Genomic DNA, 12,361 nt, shown 5'->3' with positions numbered 1-12,361 from the left:
GCCAATAGCACTGTGTGGAAAAGAGTATAAAGGCAGTATGTGTTTTGAAGTTTCTTCCTGAGCAGTTCATGATGGATCGAACTGCAATCAGACTGATTTTCTTGGGCGTCTTTGTCATCATTGCCACTTCAGCTTCTGTTAAGAAGGTGAGGGTAAAAGATCACTTTAAGATGTGAATTGTGAGGATGTGAGTCAAAATTCTTAAGAAAAAAAAAAAAAGCTAAATTAACAGTGTTGTAATGAAAGTGCATATGTACCAGATACATTGCTGAAAATGTTTGAAAATGTTTACTGTGTTATGCAATTGTTGACCGGAAAATGCAATCTGAATCAAATTTGAACATTCTGTTGCTCACTAGATGTAACCATAAAATTGTAGTTGCCCTTTAGACCAAAGACCTTTTCTTTGTGTTATTTGGAGCAGTAAATATTTGAGCAATCCCACGCTAAAAGTAAATATGCACTAGCCAATCATTCTCTGCTTTATGAGCATAACATTTACTTTTGATTTCTCAACACAGAAACAAAACGTGGATATTTACAGCTTCCACATTAACACTACTGTGACCAGCCGCTATGCCACCACAGTCATCACAAGCCGTGTGGTGAACACACTGAACGAATCACAAGAGGTCCATTTTGAGGTCAAGATACCCAAGAATGCCTTTATCAGCAAATTCAGAATGTGGGTACATATGAACGGTGTTACACACTAAGAGATACAGGAAGAGAAAGAAGCCATTTTCAATAATACATATTTACATATTCAATAATAACTCACATACTCACACACTGGGATGCGCTTAAGAGTAATAAATTGGCAATAAAATGCCAAAAATAATCCCATAGATTTACAGTACACTGTATTAGGACCCTTGCCATTTCTCAGGACCAGAATATCATAGAAACCATTGAGTGGGCTCTTTTAATTTGGGTCAGTGGGTAACCACTTAGCGACCACCCAGAAAAACCTTGAAACCACCAAGAATACTATAGCAACACAAAGTAATGTTATGACAACCACTCAGCACACTCTAGCAAAGGGATTTTCAAAATACATAAATCGTGGGCTAATTTTTAAAAATTGTTGAGTGACCAGGGGTCAGTAAATAAAATTACCTGGTGAAACCTGGTATACTTAACTTACAGTGGCAAGAAAAAGTATTTGAACACTTTGGAATTAACTGGTTTTCAGCATTAATTGTACATAAATTGTGATCTCATCTTTATCAAATTTACCAGTAGCCTCGGTATGCAGTATATCTCACTGCTGGTGATTGTCTTTCTCTGTAGGACCATAGAGGGCAAGACATATGACGGGGTTGTTAAGGAAAAAGATGCAGCTAAGCAGCAGTACACTCAAGCAGTATCACGAGGACAAAGTGCTGGACTGATCAAGTACTGAACATTTAAAAAATGTGTACACTTAGAATAGAATACTTCCATTCTAACAATATAGCAAAGTTATTTATGAAATGGGCTCAATTTCTGTTTCAGATCTGTTGGAAGGACTTTAGAAGACTTTAAAACATCAGTTACAGTGGCTGCTCTCAGTAAAGTGACCTTTGAGTTGACCTATGAGGAACTGCTAAAGCGTCGTCTTGGCAAATACGAGCTACTCGTTAATGCCCACCCGATGCAGCCAGTGGCAGACTTCAAGGTCGGAGAAGAAACAAAGAGGAATCAGATGATAATATAAGATTGATAGATGCATGGTTAAAATACAGGGTTAAAAATGTGTACATTTATTTACGCTTATATACTTACATAAGCTTAAATAAATCTATATTTAAATCAGATTTTTTTTGTTTTGTTTTTTTTATGTTAGATTGATGTACACATCCATGAGAAACCAGGAATTTCTTTCTTTGAGGTGAAAGGAGATCTGAGTACCAATGACCTGGCCAATGCCATCAAAACAACCAGAGCAGATGAAGATGTAAGATCTTCAACTGAGGAGTGGATTACAAAAATGCAGTTTAGATGTTCTCATTTTACTTCAAACTAATTTATCAGATGACCAAACTGTCAATTTCAGGTATGGGTGTCCTTCTACCCCACTCGAGATCAGCAGACAAAATGTTGTGGTGAAAATGGGCTGAATGGAGACCTGCTCATAACATACGATGTTGAAAGACGAAATCCACAAGGGGAAATAATGGTGAGTTTTTCCGAAAAGTCCATCAGATCCAAAGTAAAATTTGTGTTATCAAAATAGACTATTTAGACAGACAAATGCTGAGAGTTTCTGAAACAGGCCAAGATATAGACTGTTAAGAATAGTGGGGCAATGACATAAAATGGGGGGAATAAATATTAAACCATATATTATGATTAAAATTAGAATGTAAAGTAAAACTTTCTTGTCTAACTAACCCATTATTGCAGTGCCAGCATCTCAAGTATACTACCAGTTTTTGCATTTTGAGATCAATAACATGTTAGACATGGTTCATATTATTTATACATATAAATACAAAAAATAATCAGCTGCAATTTGATCAAATTATTATTTATTAGAAGACAAAAACATCTCAAAATTGGTACAACAACATAAATAATGTTGCCAGTTTCTGTGTGTTGGTTATTCATGGTACTATTCAACCATCTCAAAATCCCCTTTCAAAAACGTTGCCTCCTGTGGGTTTACCATGGTACAGTGATGGTATTGTAATATTGCGGTACTTTGATAAATGCATTGGTCATAAACTATATTTTCATGGTACTCCAAGGTACTTCAAAGAATAACATAGTACTACCACAGCATGCAATTTCATGACATGGTAATATCATGCTACTTTTTCATGTTCTGGTTTGATACTCTTTAGGGTGGAAATGTCATCAATAGTCCTTCAAAAGCTACACTAGCAGTGATTACATTTAATAGACTTTTTCCTATACTTTCAAACGAAAAGATGCAGTGTTCATTTCAGTTGATTGAAGGTAAATATTCTACTTCAAGCTCTATTTTTGTTCTCTGAAGTAGCCTGTCTGTCATTCTGTCACTGTTTTATTGATTAAGAAACGACTCCAAAGTAATCAGTGCATGATTCAGCTTCAACGTGCTGAAAGTTCACTGACTTGTGAGTAACGTTTACAAATATTTTTATATATATATATATACTGTATATATATATATACATAGCTTTATTTTCAATTATGATACAGAAAGAAACATTTATACATAAAATTACAACAATTGTTTTTCTTTTCTTTCACAAAAACCAAAAAGAAAAAAAAAAACGCAACAGCTAAATTTTTTTTTTAATTAATTATCTGTACTAATCATTAGTTCCCTGTCTGTCGCTCACTTCGATGTTGTGTCGAAGAAGCGACTCTAGGGGTCTCTCTTGAGAGCCTTTTCCATCTCTGATCAATGAGAAATTGGCAGACAGAATTTGCATGTCCCGCCCCCGGACATACGGGTATAAATGGAGGGAAATGCATCCGTTTCATTCAGAAATTTTCTTCGGAGCTGACAGGTTGTGTAAGCAGCGAGCTGCGAGTCACAAACTGTTCCTCCCATCTCTGAGCGATTGCTGTTTGATCATATCAGCGGCTTTCTCCTTCTCTGCTCGGCAGTGCAGCTTTGCCCCTGGGCTCTTTGACAGCGTTAAAGAGTTTATTTCACTAAAAGAGCATATACACAGCTGGCGTTGAACGTCCTTTTCAGGACGCGTCTTTATAAAGATGCCCTTCCGCCCCTGTGTAGTTCCTGGATGCGGTAGAGTGCTCTCCACTCCTGACGGCCACAGGCGCTGTCTCGTGTCTGGGCAGTGATCACACCAAGGCAGCGTTTGTGGATGGCTCATGTTCTCACAGCGAGAACATGACCATGGTAACGTTGTGGTCACGGCTTTCCTTCCTCAGAAGGAACGCCACTCCAGCCGCCCCCCGCGTCGCTCCTTCTTCCCACAGGATTGAGGACGACCCGGCTGGCGATGGAGGAGATTTGGGGATGGCAGTGGGCGCGGTTTCACGGGTACGTCCCCGCGAACCACCTGCCCCCCCGACAAGCTCGTTGACTTCCGTCTGTGCTCGAGGCAATGGCGGCTCACCTCACGGCCAGCCTGCCAATCCTCTTGAGCCCCCTGAGTGGATGACTCGACTGGGCTGCCACCTTCGGGCCAGTATGCCCAGACTGAGGCTGACGCCCAGATGTCCGACATGCTTGCCCGGGCCGTCGTCAGCGTGGGGCTGGATTGGAACCCTCCGTCCTCCCCTCAGCCTTTGCGGCTGGATGATTGGTTCCTCGGGTCTGCACACCGCTTCCTTTGTATGATGAGCTGACGAGTTCGTGGAGAACACCCTTCTACAAATTCTAGGATCATTAAGAATGGGAATATCTATATCTATTTCCAAAAGTCATTTAAAACAGGGCAATTCAAATGCATATGTTTTACATCTTTGACAATTTGATGAAATATCAGTATTTAACATGTGAAGTTTTTGATGAGTGTAATATGTTCTATGCAGAATATTACATTGGATTTGTCTATGTTTGGTAGATATTAACATAGTTTGCATTCTTTCCATAACACACTCCCACTCTACAGGGTCATTTGTACAGTCAAGATCTCCCTCTCACCTTTGTCTCAATTCTATGTTGTCAAATGGCTTAATATTATCTGTTAATGTGCTGTATCCTACAGAAGCAATACCTCTTGGAGATGACACCATCTTGTTAAACAAACATTTTTCAAGAGGTGATAGGTTTGTAATGTTAGGGAATGTCTGGGGAGTGATCTCTTTTACCCAGTGTCTGTGGCATATATTTAAAGAAATTATGTTTTGGAATTGTATATTTCTGGGATAGCAACTCAAAGCTCATTAAAGAATTGCTAGTATACAAGTCCTTAAGCATATTTATACCTTTACTAGTCCATGCTTTTAGGAAACTATCAGCAATACATGCAGGTGTAATGGGGTTTTCCTAAGGGGGGTGGTGGGGGGGGTCTGAGTGGAGTAAAACTAAGACCAAGTAGTTGATGTGATTCCACCCAAGCAGAGAATGTATGAAGGATTATCAGATTGTTGGTGTATTTAGATAAACTTCTTTTGGGCCCCAAAAAAGGAATGACCTTTAATGGGATGGAAGTCATGTCCCACTGTTCTATTACTTTTCAGCTAGTATTAATCTTATCAGGATTCAAACAGACCCATATAGTGCAAAGTTGTGAAGCTAAATAATAATGTCTAAAATTTGGAAGATTCAGTCCACCTATATTATATGGTGCTTGGAGTTTAAGAATTGTTACTCTGGGGTTTTTACCTTTACACAAACAAGAAAGCACCTTATTTAGTTATTTAAAGTAAGACATGGGAATGTTCAAGGGAAGACACTGAAATTTATACAAATGTTTAGGTAAAATGTTCATTTTTATAATGTTGATTTATACCAATTAGTGATAAGGGTAGTTCTTTCCATTTATGCATATCCTCATAAAAAAAAGTAAGGAATAATTTATCTGGAACATGTCATCATGTGTTAAACCAATATGGATACCTAAATATTTAAAACCTCTGGGGCACAGTTTAAATGGTTTGAATATATGATTCGGTATATTAATAGGGAGGGCTTCGCTCTTGTCATAATTCAATTTATAGCCAGAGATTTTACTATATTTCTTAAATACATGCAGTAAGGGGGGTATAGAGGATTGTCGATTGGTCAGGTATATTAACAGGTCATCAGCATAAAGGGATAATTTGTGTTCTATAGTGTCAAATTGAATTCCTTTTTTACAGTATGGGTCCTTATTGCAATTACGAGAGGTTAATTAGCAAGGGCAAATAATAAGTGGGATATTGGACAGCCTTGTCTACAGCCTCTAGATAGTGTGAAAGTGCTTGACATAACACCATTGGCAAATATTTATGCTTTAGGGTAGTTAAAAATAGTTTTTATCCAATGGACTTAAATCCAAAGCTCATGGCTTCTAGGGTTGCGAAAAGGAAATTAATTTCTGTCAAAAGCCTTTTCAGCATCCATAGACAGAATAAAAATAAATTATTTCTACTTCTGCGCAATATCAATTATATGTAGAAGTCTTCTAACATTATTGGAGCCTTGTCTATTCTTAACAAATCTGTCTGATCTGGGTGTATTACTTTGGGTATAGACTAGTTTCTAGTCTTAGGGCAAATTATTTGGTCAAAACTTTATAATCAGCATTAAGGAGACTTAATGGCCTATAAGACCAATATTTCCGCCTGTTCTTCCCCGGCTTAAGAAGTAATATTATTGTTGCCTGCTCCAGAGGGTGTGGAAGTGAGCCTCTCTCAAGTGATTCTTTAATCATGTTTGTTAGTGGAGCTAATAACAACAATATTTGAAAACGCCTTAAAGTACTCAAGTACTCAATTGGAAAGCCGTCTGGCCCTTGGGCCTTGTTTTTTCCAAAGCATTTATAGCTCCAAGTACCTCATTCTCAGTTATGTCTGAATTCAATAGTACATTATCTTAGTCATCAGTTTTAGGTAGTTGTATTTTGCTAAATTGTTTTAGCACACATTTTCCTGGGTGGAAGTTTTGTATAGATTTTCATAAAAATCCTTGAAGAAAATATTAATTTCCTTAGGTCCTGTTACATGTTTTCCATCATTCAATTTTATGGAGTGAATATGTATATCTGATACTTCTTTCTTTATTTGCCATGACAATAGTCTGCTAGTCTTATCTCCAAATTTTAGCAATTATATTTTGTTCTTGCCACAATCTGGGTGCACATATTATTGGATAAAATCCGTTTTTGAGCGAGTTGAGTCAAACATTCATCTTTATTTGTCAATGAATGTTCTAATTCTAATGATCTTATTTCTTTTTTAATTTTGTTAAAACAGCTTTCTTTTATTTATGTTTATATGCCCCTTATGAAAGAATATGTCCTCTCATTAATGATTTAACCGCCTCCCATATGTTTGAGTTGCCCTCAAGAAATATTTGAATTTGAGTGGTCATGAACTGTATAAATTCTGGATCTTTTAGCATGTAAGTTCTAAATCTCCAATTTTTGTAATAGGGTAAACAGTTGTTGGTTCTTACATAAGCTTAGAAGGGTTGTGATCAGAGATGGAAACGGGAAGGTAACTGCAGTCCTTCACTTGATAAGCTATTGACTGCATTGCAAAAAAATCTATTCTTGATTAAACATTGTTCCCTGAGGGAGGGAACGAGAGGTTGTGTTGAATGAAGTGACACAAGGGGTCTTCCTTGGGAGCCTCGCGTACCTCTTAACTTGAGAAAAGGCCAATGAGAAATTGGTAGACAGAATTTGCATGTCCCACCCCCAAACATACGGGTATAAAGGGAAGCAGGTGTGCTTCTGTCAGTCAGATTTTTGCACTGAGGAGCTGAGAATACAGTTTACAGTGGTAGGTCTAGTGTCGTGGCAGAAGGGACACAACGTCTCCCTCCCTCCCTCCCTCAGGGAACAGAGGTTACAACAGTAACCGTGACGTTCCCCTTCTGTCACTCACTCAACGTTGTGTCGAATGAAGTGACACAAAGTGTCCCATTCAAAAATGCCATGCCCTAGGCTGTGTTACGTGAACTGCTGACACAGGTGCAAGCAGGATTCTGCGTGCTAGAAGCAACTGTATCGGCTGCACTTAACGCTCCCCACAGCCCCCAGAAAAGGTGTTATATACAGACCTTAGGTTCCCAGCACCCCTGAAGGGGGAACAGGTGCTACATGACTAGCATGGGAGCAAGCCTGTCAGCTATGCCTTTTCCCTCTCTATGTCTCTTGCATAGAGTGTGAATCTTAACGCTATGAAATGCGTCGGGGAAGGCGGCCTTTCCCGATCCTATTTTTTCAGGGGGAAAAGACCCTTTGGAGGCCACATCCTGCCCAGAATAGGGGGAGGTGACATGTGGCTAATACACCACGTGGGTTGTGAAGCTGCATGTGGGAGCGGCACTGTGGCAGGTCCTGCCTGATGAGGGAGGATCTCTACAAACACGGCGACCAGGGACAGTGGGACTGCCCGAGGAAGACGAGGATCTGCCGATAGGGTATACATCACAGGGAGTTGCCTGAAGAGGGAATTAAGCCTGTGGAGCCCTACCCCAGTAAAGAACACTAGTGGCTCTTTGTGAGTCTGGTTGCAAATTGCTCCGCTGAATTCACAGGCCAGAAGGCTAGGGAGGAAGAACATCCAGGAAGCGACGCTTAGTGGCTAACCTGGGAGAGAAAGCACACTGGACGCAAGGGGGCACAGCCTGGGTCTGGTAAGCCAGAGAAATGGCTTCAACGACCCAGTGAGCTAAATCCATATGGAGATGGCGTTCCCTATCCGCCGTCAACCAATGCAGACAAAGAGCTGCTCAGAACATCAAAAACTCTGCGTGCGGTCCAAATATATGCACAAAGCATGTTACATGACACAGCAACGAAAGGGCTGGTTCTGCCTCCTCCAGGGGCAGCACTTGCAGGTTCACGACCTGATCCCTGAAGGGGGTCGTAGGAACCTTGGGCACGTAGCCCGGTCGTGGCCTCAGGATAATGTGAGTATGTGCCAGACCGAACTCCAGGCAGGTGTCACTGTCAGAGAACGCTTGCAGGTCCCCAACCCTCTTGATGGAATCTAGCGCTATCAGGAGCGCAGTCTTCAGGGAGAGGGCCTTGAGCTCAACTGAGTCAAGCGGCTCAAAGGGTGGTCTCTGAAGGCCCGAGAGGACCACTGAGAGATCCCAGGAGGGGAATAGGCTTGGCCGGGAGGGTTCAGTCTCCAGGCACCTCTAAGGAACCTGATAATCAAGTCGTGCTTACCCAAGGACTTGCCGAACTGTGCAACTCGTTGGGTCTTTGGCTTGGGAAGAACACCAATTCGCGAACAAGCGACACTTCAGTTCGTGAACAGCTGCCATCGTTTTGTGGTTGCCAGGGATATGAGTGGCGCGCAGCGACCTGAGTCGCTGCTGACTCCAAAAGAGGAGATTGCGGGCGAGTTGTGACATATGACATATTGGCGATCAAGACGTGCTTGCCCCGAATCAGCAGGAGAAACCTCCACAGGGCAAGGATTACAGCCAGCAACTCAGCCAGCGGCAGTGTGCCCATTGTACAAGGTGCCCCAACCCAGTTGAGAGGCGTCTGTGGTGACCACAACATGTCTGGACACCTGCTGTAGGGGGACTCCTGTCCGCAGAAAACTGAGGTCTGTCCACTGGTTGAAAGTCTAATGGCAGGAGGGGGTGATTATCACACGTTATGTGCTGTGGCGTCATGCCGATCTCTGGACTAGAGTCTGAAGCAAGTGCTGTAGTGGTATCATATGCATCAACCCAAGCGGCGCAACTGCGGCTGAGGATGCAATATGCCCCAGGAGCCTCTGGAATGTTTTTAGAAGAACCGTTGTGCCGGGCTCGAAGAGGCACCTGAGCACTGACTGCGTGCGCTCACTCGTGAGACGCACTGTAATTGAGAATGAGTCTAACTCCATGCCGAGAAAAGAGATGCTCTGAACCGGGGAGAGCTTGCTCTTTTCCCAGTTGACCTGAATCCCTAGGCGGCTGAGGTGCCTGAGCACCTGGTCTCTATGAGCGCATAGTAACTCTCAAGAGTGAGCCAGGTAATAGCACGTCGGGAGGCAGAAGAGTGTCCCAAGGCTTGGGTGTTGAGAAAAGACTCAAAGCACTTACCTCCCTCTGCACACCTGGCAGGGGGCGGGCTAGTGACTGAGGAGGAGGTCCTGCGGAGGCGTCCTCTAGATTCGTCAGAACAGGTTGTGGGACTGGAGGCGAGAGGTCTGCATCCAATGTGCCAGGACTGTTGAGGTGTGGCGGCAGAGTGCCGTGAGAACGGCATTTGCGGGCCAGGTGACCCAGAGACAAAGGGAATTGCTCTTTTATTGAGAATCTGGGTACCGCAGCTCGAAGGGGGTGCAGCAAAGTAAATAAGTTTAACTGAAGACGCTCCTCCTGGCCCTCCACGGGGGGATGGATTGGTCTGCTTACCAGCTCCGGAGCAAATGTCTTGGTCCCTGGGTCGTCTGTCTCAGGAACGCTTGGGAGCCTTCTGGGTCCTCAAAGTGGTTCGTGAAACGGGGAGCGTGCGCCTACCGCGGGGTGCTCAACGCGTTTCTTGGGCAGACGGGTCATGGCCCGCACTGGAGGTGCGATGGGGCATGATGTGAGATATGGCCTCCGTCTGCTTTTTCACCGCTGAGAACTGCTGGGCGAAGTCCTTGACGGTGTCGCTGAAAAGGCCGAACTGGGAGACAGGTGCGTCGAGGAAGCGTGTTTTGTCCACTTCGTGCATCTGGCTGTGAGGTGCGCGCAGACCCGAGGAACCAATCATCCAGCCGCGAAGGCTGTGGGGAGGATGGAGGATTCCAGTCCAGCCCCATGCTGACGGCAGCCCGGGCAAGCATGTCGGACATCTGGGCATCAGCCTCAGACTGGCCGTGCTGGCCCAAAGGTGGCAGCCCAGTTGAGTCATCCACGTCAGACGCCGGACCACTCTTCGATGCAGCGGCGAGCTCATCCGGCTCGGGGGGCTCATGAGGCTAGGCAGGCTGGCCGTAAGGCGAGCCGCTGTTGCCTCGAGCCCGGACAGAAGTCAACGAGCGTGCCGGGGGCCGGCTGGTTCGCGGGGACGTACCCGGCGAAACCGATCCCGCTGCCATCTCCAAAACGCCTCCATCGCCAGCCGGGTCATCCTCAATCCCATGGGAAGGAGCGACACGGGGGCGGCTGGAGTGGCGTTCCTTCTTAGGAAGGAAAGCCATGACCGCAGCATTGCCATGGTAAGATTCTCTCAGTGAGAACACGAACAATCCACAAACGCTGCCTCAGTGTGATTGCTACCCAGACACACGAGGCAGCGCCTGTGACCATCAGGAGCGGAGAGCACTCTACCACATCCAGGAACTACACAGGGGCGGAAAGATGTGTCCTGAAAAGGATGTCCAACGCCGCTGTGTATTTTGCTCTTTTAGAGAAAATAACTCTTTCAACTGCGCTGTCGAAGCGGCCAGGGGCAAAGCTGCACTGCTGTGCAGAGAAGGAGAAAGCTGCAGATATGCGTAGCTTCAGATATTCCGTAGATCCAACAGCAATCGCTAAGAGATGAGAGGAATAGGCTGTGACTCGCAGGTCGCTGCACACACAACCGATCGGCTCCGAAGAAAATTTCTGAATGAAATAGATGCATTTCCCTCCCTTTATACCCGTATGTCCGGAGGCGGGACATGCAAATTCTGTCTGCCAATTTCTCATTGGCCTTTTCTCATAGATCAGAGATGCAAAAGGCTCTCAAGACAGACCCCTAGTGTCGCTTCTTTGACACAACGTCGAAGTGAGCGACAAACGGGGAACAGCTCTGAGTCTTCTCCTATAATGTCCACGCTGGTTGACTCTCCTCTTTAGTTCACCCGACAGGTTTTCTATGGGGTTCAGGTCAGGGATTGAGATGGCCATGGCAGATCATTTATATAGTGGTCAGTGAACCATTTTTGTGTTGATTTTGATGTGTTTCGGATCATCGTCCTACGGGAAGATCCAACTAGGGCCCATTATAAGCTTTCTGGAAGAGGCTTTCAGGTTTTTATTTGTATCTGTTGGTATTTGATAGAGTCCATGATGCCATTAATCAGAAAAGGATGTCCAGGACCTCTATCATAAAAACAGCCCCACAACGTTAAAGATCCTGATTCTTTAAGATCCATATTTAACTGTGGACAAGGTGTACTTTTCCATTTGGCTGCCTCTCTGTGTAAGCTAAACCGATGACAATAGAACCCAGTCCCATTTGAAGTTCCAGCAGTGCCTGACAAACTGAAGATTCTTCAGTTTGTTGCTGGATGAGAGCAGAGGCTTTTTTCTTGAAACCCTCCCAAACAACTTGTGGTGATGTAGGTGGTGTCTAATATTTTCTTTTAGACTTTCTGACCCGGGTAATTTCGGAAATTCACCAGCTGTGATCCTTGGAGAATGTTTGGCAACTCGAACCATCCTCCTCACTGTGTGTGGAGACAATATTGATACACATCCTCTTCCAGGCTGATTCTTAACATCTCCAGTTGATTGGCACTTATTAATCATTGCCCTGTTGGTGGAAATGTGTATTTTCAATGCTTTAGCTATTTCCTTATAGCCACTTCCTATTTTGTGAAGCTCAACAACCTTTTGCTGTACATCATAACTTTATTCTTTAGTCTTACCCTTTGTGATGGATGACTAAGGGTATTTGGCTTGGACAATTTAATGTTCCTAGTCACCCAGGTGTACTAAAACATTTAAAATATGAATAGCAATATACTTCAGATATATTTTACTCATATGAATTTCTATTGGTGCCAAAAATTGTGACAACTGTGTTTTGGAGAAAAATATTTCTTTAATAATGAGATTATT

General features: G+C 43.5%; 1 protein-coding gene across 3 annotated transcripts in view; it reads left to right on the top strand.

Moving 5' to 3' along the window:
* Positions 1–12,361, top strand: part of LOC127625713 (inter-alpha-trypsin inhibitor heavy chain H3-like) — a 53,576-nt gene continuing 41,215 nt past the window's right edge. For all 3 annotated transcript variants that reach the window (XM_052101069.1, XM_052101068.1, XM_052101067.1), the window contains exons 1-6: positions 1–146; positions 522–685; positions 1,294–1,398; positions 1,498–1,660; positions 1,829–1,939; positions 2,039–2,161. In XM_052101069.1, the coding sequence (XP_051957029.1) occupies positions 69–146; positions 522–685; positions 1,294–1,398; positions 1,498–1,660; positions 1,829–1,939; positions 2,039–2,161 (744 nt within the window). In that variant the 5' untranslated portion in view covers positions 1–68. The remainder of the gene's footprint in view (positions 147–521; positions 686–1,293; positions 1,399–1,497; positions 1,661–1,828; positions 1,940–2,038; positions 2,162–12,361) is intronic.

Source organism: Xyrauchen texanus, chromosome 32 (assembly GCF_025860055.1).
Source record: "Xyrauchen texanus isolate HMW12.3.18 chromosome 32, RBS_HiC_50CHRs, whole genome shotgun sequence".
Taxonomy (NCBI): domain Eukaryota; kingdom Metazoa; phylum Chordata; class Actinopteri; order Cypriniformes; family Catostomidae; genus Xyrauchen; species Xyrauchen texanus.
This window is presented reverse-complemented; position numbering and strand designations above follow the sequence as displayed.